This window comes from Symphalangus syndactylus, chromosome 6 (genome assembly GCF_028878055.3).
Source record: "Symphalangus syndactylus isolate Jambi chromosome 6, NHGRI_mSymSyn1-v2.1_pri, whole genome shotgun sequence".
Classification (NCBI taxonomy): Eukaryota; Metazoa; Chordata; class Mammalia; order Primates; family Hylobatidae; genus Symphalangus; species Symphalangus syndactylus.
In genome coordinates this window covers 98198324-98213826 of record NC_072428.2, presented here as the reverse complement: position 1 = coordinate 98213826, position 15503 = coordinate 98198324, and the positions used below count along the sequence as shown (strand labels likewise).

Sequence of the window (15503 nt, the reverse complement as noted above, 5' to 3'; positions counted from 1 at the left end):
ACCCCTGTTATATTTGGAAATGGACAACCAGTTACTACTGAGGGAAGCATCACTGAGTTTATTCACACCTAAGCCATCCAGTTGAGAGGCAAATGGAAAATATACATGAATCCATGTCAGGAAATATCTTTGGCTGCTTTCGTTGTCCTATGTATATACTCCTGTGTTTTATCTGATTTTGACCTAGAAGAGAAAAAAAATAGAAGGCAGATAGGAATACCTGATTTCCCTAAAGGGATGCCTAAATTTAGTGAAACAAATTCTAGCAAAGATGTATTGATGATGTTCAATAAATGCCATGTATTGAGTAAGGAATCTACTCTGATTCCTAATCTAGAAGACAGTTCCCACTGAAAGAACTCAAAATCCATCAGAGGTCACCCCATGCCAGGTAAAATAAGGTGAAACTGCCCCCATGCTAATCCTCTCAAATTTGCAGTCCAACAGCAGTTACTGGGCTTTTTTCCAATATCTGACATTGTGCAGTAGAAACAGGCGGATCATTACAGCAAGTCCCTACCTTTGAGTTATTTCCGTCTAATGGGGGAAGGCGACAAGAATATAAACCACCCCAAACAGCATTAAGACTGTTAGAGCATCTTCAAGCTGCTTCAAAAACAAAGTAGCAAAAATGGAATTCTTCCTGGGTTCATTAGTAAAGGCTTCAGGGAATAGGTGGCAATTGAATTATCTCCACAGGATAGGAGAAAATCTGCCATAAAAATGAAAGAAGAAACTAATTCCGAGCAATAGGAACATTTTTTTCATGATAAGTGAAAAGCATGGTATATTAAGAGTAGGGTCTTATAAGAACCAGAAAAGTTTGAAAGATAAGGTATGGTTGTCTCCTGCCTGGATTATGATTCTATAGGGAGTAAAGATCAGATCAGGACTGTGGGCCTCTGGTTCCTAAAATATGGAGTTATAGTTTAAACCCCTAATATACTATAATTTACATTAAAATATACCATACATACCTTATTACTTTCACAAATTTGTATTAATAATGCAAACATAGAAAATGTAGAGAAGTGCTTAAGAACACAGGCTCTGGAGTCAAACACCCTGGATTCACATCCTGGCTTCATCTCTTACTATCAATGAGAACTTAGGCAAATAACTTTCCTCAACAGAGCCTCAGTTTCCTTATTGGAAAATGAAGATGATCATACTAATGTGCATTTCGCACTGTTTTGTGAAGATTGAGGAAGAGAATTGATGGAAAGTATAGTATAGGCACCTACAAAGCACCCAACTAGCTGTTTTTTAGTTATTGTTAGCAGCCTCAACATCAGGGTTCAGGAAACCGCAGCATCAGGGCGAATCCTGCCCACAGCCTGTCTTTGTAAATACTGCTTCAGTAGAACACAACCCCACCTCTTTATTTACATACTGCCTGTAGCTACTTTCACTCTACAATGGCAGAGGTGAGTAGTTGGAACAGAGATGCTATGGCTAGCAAAGCCTAAAACGTTAATTATTTGGCCTTTGCAGAAAAAGTTTGTCAACTCCTGCTCTATAGGGTTAAGTAAATTTAGTTGGTTTATTATATTTGAGTGTATATAGGTATTCATAGTTAATACCTTATATTTGTGGAAAATATTTACAGAATATATTCATATTTTCTCAATTCTCCCAAATTATTATCACCAATTTACAGAGGAAGAAACAAAATATAAGAGATGAACTGATTTGATCGAGGGTATGCCCAGGCAGTAAAGGGTGAAGCCAGGACTCACACCACATCTGTGGACTTAAATCTCAATGCCCTGTATCTATTCTATCCATATTTATTATACTATAGCTAATCCTTCCCCCATCAATTGCAAATTCAAGGAAGATGTTGAAATTTTATAGTGATAGTTGAGACCAAGACAGTAGCCAAATTATAGAATGATTATCTTAATAACTTATATATAATTTCATTTGCTTTCACAAAATTTACCTTACTTCAATTTGCATTGACATAGACTCCTCAGAAAACATCAAGAAATATTATCACATATCGTCATCTGCTGAAAAGAAAATTAATGAAACTAGTTCCACCATTAATACCTCTGCAAATACCAGGAATGACTTACTTACCATCTTAGATACACTGACCTCAAAAGGAAACTTGTCATTGGAAAGATTAAAGCAGATTAAGATACCAGATATCCAAATATTGAATGAAAAGGTAAATATTCATGATGGTAAGGTCAAAGCATTTGCGGTTTTTACTTGGTATACGAACCTCTTCAATGATATTTCCCTAGCTTACATTTTAAATTTCTTTTTCATTATATATTAGAAATATATAAATATATGTATGTATATAAAATATGTATGTTTTATTATATACTATAAAAAGCCTTATTTTTATTTAACTCAAGAATTGATCAGAGTAAAGATTGTGGCTTGATTTGATTATTTGATATTATTTACTATTTCTAAAACAGTACAGGCTATGAACATTTGCTCCTCTTGCTTCATTATAAGAAAAAGGCTAATTCTCTCAAAAGAATAAAAAGTGCAGGCTGGGCATGGTGCCTCACGCCTGTAATCCTAGCACTTTGGGAGGCCAAAGCGGGCAGATTACTTAAGGCCAGGAGTTCAAGACCAGCCTGGCCAACATGGTGAAACCCCATCTCTACAAAAAACAAAAATTAGCTGGGGGTAGTGGTGTGCACCTGTAATCTCAGCTGCTCAGGAGGTTGAGGCAGGAGAATCGCTTGAACCTGGCAGGTGGAGGTTGCAGTGAGCAGAGATGTTGCCTCTGCCCTCCAGCCTGGGCGAGAGAGTGAGACTCCATCTCAATAAATAAGTAAACAAACAAATAGTGAAACTCACATGTAATTCCTGAAAGTGACTGTTTTCTCAGAAAACCATAAATATAAAGGATGACAAACTGACACAATACTAATTTAGATGTTTGATTACCTAGGAAATGTTTAATGGGTTACCCCCATGTACCAAGGATGAACAACTATTGAAGAAACATATGAATAAAGCAGTGCCTTGACTCAATGAGCCTGGATGGCATTAGAGTTCTGACAGCCAGGCTTGGTGGCTCATGCCTGTAATCTCAGCACTTTGGGAGGCCGAGGTGGGCAGATCACCTGAGGTCAGGAGTTTGAGACCAGCCTGACCAAAATGGTGAAACCCCGTCTCTACTAAAAATACAAAAAATTAGCCAGGCGTGGTAGTGGGCACCTGTAATCCCAGCTACTTGGGAGGCTGAGGCAGGAGAATCTCTTGAACCCAGGAGGGGAACGTTGCAGTGAGCCGAGGTCACGCTATTGCACTCCAGCCTGGGCAACAAGAGCAAAACTCCGTCTCAAAAAAAAAAAAAAAAAAAAAGAAAGAGAAAAAAAAAAAAACTCTGACGACAAGTTGCTATTTAACGTAAATCATGTCTCTTGCAAGGTGTGTGGAGATCCAGGAAATGTGCCATGTGTGCCCTTGCCCTGTGGCGGTGCTCTGTGCACGGGCCGGAAGGGGCACAGGAAGTGTGGGGGTCCTGGCTGTCACAGCTCCCTGACCCTCTCAACGAATGCCCTCCAAAAAGCCCAGGAAGCAAAATCCGTTATTCATAATTTGGACAAACAAGTTCGTGGGTTGAAGAATCAGGTAAATATCTTCTCTTGCTTTATTTGTAAAGTTATAGCAATAAAGAAGCAGACTGCTTAAAATTTATAAAACTGCCATATAACTTCCAAGTGAGAAGATAGATTCTAGATAGTTGGTGTTCTTGTGCCTGGAAATATAGGATAAAATTATAGATGATATGAATGTAGATTTAGAAACAGAGGTGAATATTGATATATTTCCTATTCTATATATGTATACAGTTGACCCTTGAACAACATGGGGGTTAGGGACACCAAGCCTCCACTCTATAATTGAAAATTTATGTATAACTTTCGACTCCCCCAAAATTTAACTGCTAATAGCCCACTGTTGACTGGAAGCCTTACCCATAACTTAAATAGTCAATTAACATATATTTATGTATGTATTATATACCATAATATAACCATAAAGTAAGCAAGAAAAAAGAGAATATTATCAGAAAAATCATAAGGAAGAGAAAATATACTTACTATTCATTGAGAGGAAATCGATCATCATTAAGGTCTTCATCATCTTCACATTGAGTAGGCTGAGGAGGAGGAAGAAGAGGGGTTGGTCTTGCTGTCTCAGTGACGGCAGAGGTGGAGGAGGTGGAAGGGGAGGCAGAGAGGCAGGCACACTCAGTGTAAGTTTTATTGAAAAAGCTTTGTATATAAGTGGGCGTGTGCAGTTTCAACCTGTGTCATTCAAAAGTCAAGTGTGTGTGTGTGTGTAAGTAAAGAAAGAGGGAAAGAATTCAAGATACATTATCATAGGTCATAGACTCATGTGGACATGTTTGATTACAGCAAAACCTACATAGAAATGTCAAGACTCCAAGCTTAAAAATTTGGAAATAGGCCAGGAGTAGTGGGTCACACCTATAATCCTAGCATTTTGGGAGGCCAAGGCAGGAGGATCCCTTGAGCCCAGGGGTTCAAGACCTGCCTGGGAAACATAGGGAGGCCGTATCTCTATTTTATTAAAATAATAATAATAATAATAATAATAAATTTTTTAAAAGTATTGAAAACTATAGATCTCTCAAAGCAAAGAATAATTTTTCATAAATTCATAAATATGTAAGGATATATTTGAAATCCTACTAAATATACAAATTGTAATGTTAGAATTTAATGTTAGAAAATAGCTTAATAGGAATTAAACTGTGCCTTGAACTCATTCCCTTGTTGATAGACTGAGAAAGTTGTTTTAACATTTAAGTACCTTATAATTAAATCTATAATAATTTGAAATGATTTCATTTACTTTTCTGGTCATATTTATAAATGAGAATCATTTTTAATTACCTAGTTTTCTTTAGACTTTTTTTGAGAATGCATTTTTTTCTCTGGTTTGAAAACAAGATAGTGGTGTGCTCCCCAATCTGTTTCTTTTTTGACAATACGCAAAGAGCCTCTGACAAAGAAGAAAAAGCTTTTAAAGAGCTGAATTTTTTACCACTATATGTTGAATATTGTATCAGTAAGCATTCTTGTTTGCGAGCAAAAAAAGCCCACTCCTGGCTGGGCACAGTGGCTCACGCCTGTAATCCCAGCACTTTGGGAGGCCGATGCAGGTGGATCACCTGAGGTCAGGAGTTTGAGACCAGCCTGGCCAACATGGTGAAGCCCCATCTCTACTAAAAAATACAAAAAAAAAAAAAAATTAGCCAGGCATGGTGGTGCATGCCTGTAATCCCAGCTACTCAGGAGGCTGAGGCAGAATTGCTGGGACCCAGGAGGTGGAGGTTGCAGTGAGCCGAGATCATGCCATTGCACTCCCGCCTGCACCGACAAAAATGAGACCTTGTCTAAAACAAAAACAAAAAGACCCACTCCTGAACAAGAAGGAAATATATGTAAGGACATCTGGGTCTCAAAATCCAGTAAAGGACAGAGGGCCAAGCCTGGGAATGGGGTGAGAACCACAGCCAAGATACACACACACACATACACACACAGACACCCTATATCCTTGAGCAAGCATCTGATTAGCCAATCTGTAACATATCCCTACATAAATATTGAAACTTTAGTTGCATAGTCACAATTCTGTATTGCCACATCATTTTCCATTCACATGTGATTCTTCATTGCTTCAACAAATATCCACCTACTATGTGCCAGGCATCCATCTGCAAGTTGAGAATACAGCAGCAAACATAGCAATGTAAATCCTGGTCTTATGTCCCCAGTGCTTAAAACACACCTTAATTGTTTAATGTAATTTTAAACTATTATATTGCTCCTTCTCAAAAAAATAGAAATCTCACCCCCACTTAAAGGAGTCCTGATTGCCGCTTGATCATATCATTAAGTCAATAATATGTTAAGCTATCAGTGTTAAAAAATTATCCTTGAAATCCATATTAGCAGAAGCTAGTTTAATCAGCACATAAATGGAGAACTGGAAAACGATGAGAGGGGATGTCATGTTGATGAAATGGTGTGCTATTTTCCTCTTGATTAGAAGGAGGAAGAGTGCCAGAAGAGATTGTGAGAGAATTCTCAGGAGTCAGTTGTGACGGAAGATGGATTGCAGAGGGATGTTTTAAGAGTGAAGTAATTTCTTGATCTATTTCTTTCTGAATATGGTATCAACTAATCTAGGCTGAGATTCCTCTGTATCACTTGGTACTTTGCTGCCTAGGGTATTTTATTTCTGGAATTCTCATTTTACTGCAATCCATTCTTACTATCCATTTTAAAGCTAAGAAAGTTCTAGAGAATTAAGTATCAACTCTGAAAAAAAAGATACACATTTTTAATCATGTAAATACTTTTTTGTTTCATCATTTGCCAATGACTATAGTTTAAATCCTTTTCTTAAAAATCTGTATGGCTCAAATTAAGCAGGCTCCTTTTGTGGGGAAATAAAGGGAATTTTTTTTCTTTTTTTCTTTTTTTTTTTTTTTTTTTTTGAGACAAGAATCTCACTCTGTCTGGCCCAGGCTAGAGTGCAGTGGTGCGATCTCGGCTCACTGCAACCTTCGCCTCCTGGATTCAAGCGATTCTTCTGCCTCAGCCTCCCCAGTAGCTGGGATTACAGGCATGTGCCACCACGCCTGGCTAATTTTGGTATTTTTAGCAGAGATGGGGTTTCACCATGTTGGCCAGGCTGGCCTTGAACTCCTAACCTCGAGTGATCTGTCTGCCTTGGCCTCCCAAAGTGCTGGGGGTTACAGGCGTGAGCCACCATGCCCAGCGGATTTTTTTTTTTTCCTAATTATGTTTGATCCTAACTAGCACTACTTCTGTCACAATTAATTTATTCAATAAAGCTCAGCTTGTTGGCAATATTGTCCTATTGCTTCTGGGTTTTTTCTCTCTCTCTAATTTGTTGGAATCCCAAGAAAAACTCTATGACCTTTCTCAGATCACACAATTAAGAATTTGCACTTCTAGTTTGCTAGCCTATTATTCCTATCATTCCTCTACCAAGAGTACAAAGTGTCTGGAATTTATCTTTGTAGCCCACTCTCAGTTCAAGCTCATTTATTAAGAGGAGGAATGCTTTTTTGTTAGTTTCCAAAGAAAGTACATTACTTGAATTTGAAGAATGTTTAGAAGAGTAACATTTTAACTTACATAAAAGAAAATGCTCTCAACCTATTAAACGTGATGACCACTGCAGGTAAGTAGTCCTGTGTAATTTATGGGAAAGTTGTTGGTATTAAAGAATGCTAAAGCCCCCTTAAAACAAAATTTGTGTTTTAGACTTATATTAGAAAAATTCATTAGTGCTAAGTCAATAATGTTCTAAAAGATAAATTAATGATATTAAGAAAACATGATAATGAGAAGAGATAATAGTCACCTTGTAAAAGATTCCTTGCAAATGAATCTATGGTTTATCTAGACTTTTATTTAGTTTTTAGTGACAGTTTTATTTGGTCCAGCTAAGTAATTAAACATCAAAGAACATGCCTTTGTTAAGTATATTGTTGAGTATTCTTCATTGTTTTTCTCATTCCAGATCAAAAATATAAGTAAACTGGCAGAAGTCTCCAAAAACAATGCCTTACAGCTAAGGGAAAAACTGGGAAATATAAGAAACCAAAGTGACTCTGAAGAAGAAAAAATCAATCTTTTCATCAAAAAAGTGAAAAACTTTTTGTTAGGTAATTTAAAAATATATATTAGGACTAGTTTTTGTTTTTTTCCCTTTTTAATGTGTAGTCAAACATCATAGCCAGTTCCAAATTATATTAATTGGAAATGACAAGCCTAAATCAGAAAAATGATATACCCTTTGGTTTTTAATTCCTTAATGAGAATAATCTCAAAATACCAACTCTGTGCCAAAAAATTACGGCTTTCTGTAAAAGATAAATGTGGTAACAAATGCTAGAATTTAGTTAAAATTCCAAACACATGAACTTTGTGTTTAAAGTTATTTTATGTTTTTTTTTTTAAGGAAAGTTCAACATGACAATTCTATCAGATTCCCTAACATCAGGATTCAGTAATTTTTTTTGCTGACAGAAATGATATGAGATCAAGATATGCTGAATTTTAGTTAGATATCAAATATCATAGTGAGTTGGCATCTAAAAAAATTGATTATTAGCTATTATTGACTATTTTCCAAGTCTTCTTTTATTGGTTCTCTGTGGCTGACCAAAAGTAGCTGATTTATTGTACATTATGCCTTACTTTGGGAGAGGCTCATTTTAAACTCCAGAGAATTAGTAAAGATTAAAAAAATCAAGTACTGAAGCTGGAAATTGACCTGAAACCTCATTCTCTGTACACATAAACACACACACACACACACAGAGAGAGAGAGAGAGAGAGAGAGATGATTAATGTGAAGAGACTTTATTTTCCATAACCATTTTCCAAATTCAATAATTTAACATTTTATACATGAATTGGCAATTGGAGCATCCATTACAATCTCTTCAATCACTTCATTATTCTACTTAATATGTGTGAGAGACCCCTGTGGCCAAGGTTTTTTGGGTTTTTTTATTTTGTTTTGTTTTGTTTTTCCTGTCTCAATGTTTCTAGAAATTGAATTGGCAGTTTCTAGCTGTTGTTTTCAAGATAAACAAAAATTAGGTGGAAATTTCCTTTGACAAAAATAGTAAAAACGAATGGGGTAGAATCAGTCTACTGGACATTTTGTTTATTCAAAAGCAAACTTTCAATGAGTAAGCTGGATGAATCGGTATTGACTGGACCCAGGTCTAGGATTAGGCTGGACTAAGAAGGCACCAAAACAAACATCAAAATCAAAGTTGCTAAACGAATTGCATGAACTGGTGGAACAGGGTCTACGTGACCTCCTTTCTACCTAGTTTCCTGGGTCATAGAGCCTGTCCTCTTATTACTCTTCATTGCTACTGAATACATTTCTAATAAATATTTTACTTTAATTAACTTGAGGAATTGAAAGAAATCTATGTCCAGATTATTAAAACTAAAGGCATAAAGAACTATTATTACAACTAGGCATAGAGAAAAATCCTGTTTCTTACAAGAAACTTCTTACTGCTCAGTGTCCCTAGAGCCCTGGTGACCAGGAAGCTTTCATGCCTTGCAGTGCCCTCCACCCACCTCTTGCTTCTCCTCTTTGCCTGGCTATAAAGCCCCAATAAAATTATCATTACATTAGATGATGACCATACTATTCAGCTCTTCTTTGACCACCTTAATATTTTTCTCAAAATCTGAACGCCTTATTAACAAAGGGATGTATCACTTCTCCTGAAAGTTCTATATATAAAAATTTGAATCTATAATCTCATAATAAATATGAATAACTATTTGATGAATAAATAAGTGATTGAAGTAAATTCACTTTTCATTCGAACCTTTTTTTTTACTTTTAAGTTCAGAGGTACATGTGCAGGTTTGTAAACTCGAGTCACAGGGGTTTGTTGTATGGATTATTTCATCACCCAATTATTAAGCTTAGTACTCATTAGTTATTTCTCCTGATCTTCCTTCCTCTCACCCTCCACCTTCTAAAAGGCCCCAATGTATGTTGTTCCCCTCTATGTGTCCATATGTTCTCATCATTTAGCTCCCATTTATAAGTGAGAACATGCGGTATTTGGTTTTCTGCTCCTGTGTTAGTTTGCTAAGGATAATGGCCTCCAGCTCTATCCATGTTCTGGCAAAGGATAAGATTTCATTCTTTTTTATGTCTGCATAGTATCCATGGCGTATATGTACAACATTTTCTTTATCCAGTCTATCATTGATGGGCATATAGGTTGATTCCATGTCTTTGCTCCTGTGAATAATGCTGCAATGAACATGCATGTGAGTATGTCTTTATGATAGAATGATGTCTAACCCTTTGGGTATATACCCAGTAATGAGATTGCTAGGTCAAATTGTAATCTTTTTTTAGGTCTTTGAGGAATCACCACACTGTTTTCCACAATGGTTGAACTAATTTACACCCCCACCAACAGTGTATAAGTGTTTCTTTCTCTCTGCAATCTCATCAGCACATGTTATTTTTTGACTTTTTAAAAATCACCATTCGGACTAGTGTGAGATGGTACCTCATTGTGGTTTTGATTTGCATTTGTTTAATGATCAGTGATGTTGAGCTTTTTTTCGTATACTTGTTGGCCCCATGGATGTCTTCTTTTGAAAAGTATCTGTTTATATCCTTTGCCCACTTTTTAAGGGGGTTGTTTTGTTCTTGTAGATTCAAGTTCCTTATAGATGCTGGATATTAGACCTTTGTCAGATGCACAGTTTGCAAAAATATTCTCCCATTCTGTAGGTTGTGTTTACTCTGTTGATAGTTTCTTTTGCTGTGCAGAAGCTCTTTAATTAGATTCCATTTCTCAGTTTTTGCTTTAGTTGTAGTCGCTTGTTCATGAAATCTTTGCCCATGCCTGTGTCCTGAATAATATTGTCTAGGTTGCCTTCCAAGGTTTTTATACTTTTGGGTTTTACATTTTAGTCTTTAATCCATCTTGAGTTAATTTTCATATAAGATGCAAGGAGGGGGTCCAGTTTCAGTGTTCTGCATATGGCTAGCCAGTTATCCCACACCATTTATTGAAGAGGGAGTCTTTTCCCCATTTCTTGGTTTTGTTGACTTTGTCAAAGATCAGATAGTTCTAGATGTGTGGCCTTATTTCTGGACTCTCTTTGCAGTTCCATTTGTCTATATGTCTGTTTTTTGTACCAGCACCATGCTGCTTTGGCTACTGTAGCCCTGTATTACAGCTTGAAGTCAGATAGCATGATGCCTCTAGCTGTGTTCATTTTGCTTAGGATTGCCTTGGCTAGTCGGGCTGTTTTTTTGTTCCATATGAACTTTAATATATATTTTCTTGTTCTGTGAAGAATGTCATGGGTAGTTTGATAAGAATAACCTTGAATCTACACATTGTTTTGGGCAGTGTAGCCATTTTAATGATATTGATTCTTCCTATCTATCAGCATGGAATCTTTTTCCATTTGTTTGAGTCACCTCTGGATTCTTTGCACAGTGTTTTGTAGTTCTCCCTGTAGAGATCTTTCACCTCCCTGGTTAGCTGTATTCTTAGGTGTTTTATTCTTTTTGTGGCAATTGTGAACGAGATTGCCTTCCTGGCTTGGCTCTTGGCTTGACTGTTGCTGATGTATAGGAATGCTAGTGATTTTTGTACATTGATTTTGTATCCTGAGACCTTACTGAAGTTATCAGCTTAAGGAGCTTTTGGGCCAAGGCTACGGGGTTTTCTAGGTATAAGATCATGCCATGTGCAAACAGGGATAGTTTGACTTCCTCTCTTCCTATTTGGATACGCTTTATTCTTTCTTTTGCCTGATTGCTCTGGCCAGGACTTCCAATACTATGTTGAACAGGAGTGATGGTGAGAGAGGGCATCCTTGTCTTGTGCTGGTTTTCAAGGAGAATGCTTCAGCTTTTGCCCATTCAGTATGATGTACTAGAACTTTTTAAATTAAAAAGCTACTGTTTCTGGCCGGGCATAGTGGCTCACGCCTGTAATCCCAGCACTTTGGGAGGCTGAGGGAGGCAGATCACCTGAGGTCAGTAGTGTGAGACCAGCCTGGCCAGCGTGGGAAAACGCTGTCTCTATTAAAAATACAAAAATCAGCTGGATGTGGTGGTGCACGCCTGTGATCTCAGCTACTCGGGAGGCTGAGACAGGGGAATCACTTGAACCCAGGAGGCAGAGGTTGCAGTGAGCCGAGATCGCACCACTGCACTCCAGCCTGAGCGATACAGCGAGACACCATCTCAAAAAAAAAAAAAAAAAAAGAAAGTACTGTTTCTTTAAAGAGCCAACTCCCTGATTCTATTTAAAATGTCATTTTACTTCCCTCACAAAAAAATTCTTGTCACATTGCTTCAAAAATATTACAGAAAGTAAAATATTTCATTTATATTAAGAGAAATAGCTAAAGCAAGATGACTACAAGCAGAATATATATTCATGTCATGTCACTCAAATGCTGAAAATCATTTTTGGTTCCCACTGTTCTCTGAACAGTCTAAGTTCCTTAGCCTCTGACACAGGGACTTGTGCCATCTGCTCCCAGCCCTTCTAAGCACACTACTCTCCTGCCAAGAGTGATCCATGCACTGTTTCTTGTACCACCCTGAGCTTTAGCTCCTGTAATTCTCTCAGTTTAGAATATCTCTTACCCCTCCCCACACCCCACAGTCTCCACAAGTTTAACCTGCTGTCCTCCCAGGCCCAGTTTCAATGCATCTGAAGTCCTTCCTGGAGTATTTTCTCCTTCCTCTGAACCCCATAGCACTTTGCCTTATATTGATCACTTCTGTTCCTATGTGATCAATATTTGTATATAATGACTATAGGCCCCCACCTGACGGCAAGCCCCCTGAGAATAAGATCCTTGTCTAGTTCATCTCTAGCTTCCCTATGGGAATTGTAGGTGTTCAGTAAGTAGCTGGAGAGTGACAAATGGCTTTGCTATAACACAGGGCTATCCAATCTTTTGGCTTCCCTGGGCCACACTGGCAGAAGAATTGTCTTGAGCCACACATAAAATACACTAACACTAACGATGGCTGATGAGCTAAAAATAAAAATAAAATCACACACAAAAAAGTCTCATAATGTTTTAAGAAAGTTTACGAATTTCTGTTGGGCCACATTCAAAGCTGTCCTGGGCCACATGTGGCCCCCGGGCTGTGGGTCGAACAAGCTTGCTCTAACGTTCATCTTCCATTTTAGTTCTCAATAGGGGCCAAATTTACTTTTCTGGAAAGTAGAGCATGGATGTATTTGAAAGTTTCTTTGGGGGGCACAGTGGCTCATGCCTGTAATCCCAGCACTTTGGGAGGGCAAGGTGGGTGGATCAGGAGGTCAGGAGATCGAGACTGTCCTGGCCAACATGGTGAAACCCCATCTCTACTAAAAATGCAAAAAAATTAGCTGGGCATGGTGGTGCGTACCTGTAATCCCAGCTACTCAGGAGGCTGAGGCAGGAGAATCGCTTGAACCAGAAAGTCGGAGGTTGCAGTGAGCTGGGATTGTGCCACCACTGCACTCCAGCCTGGTGACAGAGTGAGACTCTGTCTCAAAAAAAAAAAAAAAAGTTGCTTTATAACATGCTATTAACATGTTCCTTTACTCTGCATTGTCTCACTCCAATCCCAGAGTAGGCCTTTGAGTCATAGCATCAGGTATAGTTACCCAGTTACATAGATGAGCAAAAGTTGTGAGCCTTTTTAATGTCATGGAGGACCAGAATCCAGTTTTGTTGACTTCAAACGCAGTGCTTCTCCAATGTCTCATTCATTGTGCTTAAATTTTCATGACAGGTATCTAAACATGTTCATTGCTTTTGGGTATGTACTTATAATAAATCATTCTCAGGACGTTTTGTAGAATACACACAATGTTCCAAGTCTTTAGTATTTTGTTTTTCCAACAAGCACTTGTTCAGCAAGTATTCAGCACTCACTGAGCAGTGTTTCTTCCAGACAGAAGAGACAGCTGAGGATGAAGAAGAATCTATGGGACACCTACAATCTAATCCCTGTATTCTAGGGACACATAATCAAATGCAAGTGCATTTGGCTGAGACATTATTGTGGTTATACTTTTAAGATACATTGTTTGTTAAGGAGACATGATTACCTAAAACCCTGCTTCTCATTTAAGAGGAAAACATGCCTCCAGAAGACATCGAGAAGGTTGCGAATGGTGTGCTTGACATTCACCTAACAATTCCATCCCAAAATCTAACCGATGAACTTGACAAAATACAGAAACTTACGCAACTCTGTGAGGATTACAGGACAGATGAAAACAGGTTAAATGAAGAAGCAGATGGAGCCCAAAAGCTTTTGGTGAAGGCCAAAGCAGCTGAGTAAGTACTGTATTAGTATTCTTATCTTGCTCTAACAGACCATCTGCTGAAAGGACATCGGGAAAATGTTTGCCTAGGGATCTATAGCATTCAAATTAAATTACCTTCTGATAGTTCAGTGTCCAAGTTGAGGGCTGAGCTCTCTTTGGAGATTCCCCGGGAAGCTGGGTGACTTGGCGACAGGGTTCAGGGTTGTTTTCTTCCTGTTTTCTTAGACTTGAAATGCCTTTCCAGTGGCCTGATACCTTTTTATAGCAATGCATACCAATAACTGTTAAATACTCATTATATGCCAGTATTTTAACAGGTGGTTGGAATATTGGTATAGTTTTTCCCTTATTTATCTATGTTTGGTATTTTCTAAGTTTATTATACTAAGCAGTACTTTGAAATCAAAATTATTTTTTAAAGTCTGTCTGATATTTCACTTCCTCAGCATATTCTCAGTAAAAAGATAATAGGTTGGTGCAAAAGGAATTGCGGTTTTTGCCATTAATGGCAAAAACCGCAATTCCAAACCTCAATTCCTTTTGCACCAACCCAATATAATGATGAGGAACAGAATGGACACTAGAGCTCCAGGAGTACTGCAAGATGAAAATGGTATCTATGGTATACAGAGTTAACTAACTCTTGCCTTTTGTCCTGTTGACTTAGTCAACCAAAAAAGAAAAGCCAGGTTGATGTTTTTATGAGCATGGGGTGCTGTGGGTCTGGGTTACAGGATCAGTTAGGTGGTAGTAACATCAACACCCACCATCACTGAGATCTGAGCCATTGTCACTGTCTCATCATCCCCGTGTATAAACGAAGTGCACCAGATTCATCCAAAAGTCCAATCCCTTCTAGGTTTAATATTTAAAACCAGGAAGATTAACTAACTGCATAGCAATTACTTAAAAGATTAAGTAGGCCGGGCACGGTGGCTCATGCCTGTAATCCCAGCACTTTGGGAGGCTGAGGCGGGTAGATCACCTGTGGTCGGGAGTTCGAGACCAGCCTGACCAACATGGAGAAATGCTGTCTTTACTAAAAATACAAAATTTGCCAGGTGTGGTGGTGCATGCCTGTAATCCTAGCTACTTGGGAGGCTGAGGAGCAGAATCACTTGAACTGAGGAGGCGGAGGTTGCAGTGAGCTGAAATTGCGCCATTGCACTCCAGCCTGGGCAACAAGATCGAAACTCTGTCTCAAAAAAAAAATCAAGTAATCACACAGCAATTAAAAGTGATACTGATGGGCTGGGTGAAGCGACTCACGACTATAATCCCAGCACTTTGGGAGGCTGAGGCAGGTGGATCACTTGAGGCTAGGAGTTAGAGACCAGCCTGGCCAACATGGTGAAACCCCATCTCTACTAAAAATACAAAAATTAGCCGGTGTGGTGGCATGCACCTGTAACCCCAGCTACTCGGGAGGCTGAGGCAGAGAACTGATTGAACTTGAACCTGGGAGGCAGAGGCTGCAGTGAGCTGAGATTGCACCACTGCACTCTAGCCTGGGTGACAAAAGCGAGACGCCATCTCAAAAAAAAAAAAAAAGTTGATAAAAGATGTTTAATAACAGGCAGAGATTCTTATACTG

At 38.4% G+C, this 15503-nt stretch overlaps 1 protein-coding gene across 1 annotated transcript in view; it reads left to right on the top strand.

Annotated features, from left to right (window-relative positions):
- LAMB4 (laminin subunit beta 4) overlaps nt 1-15503 on the top strand; it is a 112740-nt gene that overhangs the window by 85019 nt on the left and 12218 nt on the right. The window contains exons 28-31 of the mRNA XM_055281411.1: nt 1971-2176; nt 3406-3609; nt 7570-7714; nt 13712-13919. Of these exons, the coding sequence (XP_055137386.1) occupies nt 1971-2176; nt 3406-3609; nt 7570-7714; nt 13712-13919 (763 nt within the window). The remainder of the gene's footprint in view (nt 1-1970; nt 2177-3405; nt 3610-7569; nt 7715-13711; nt 13920-15503) is intronic.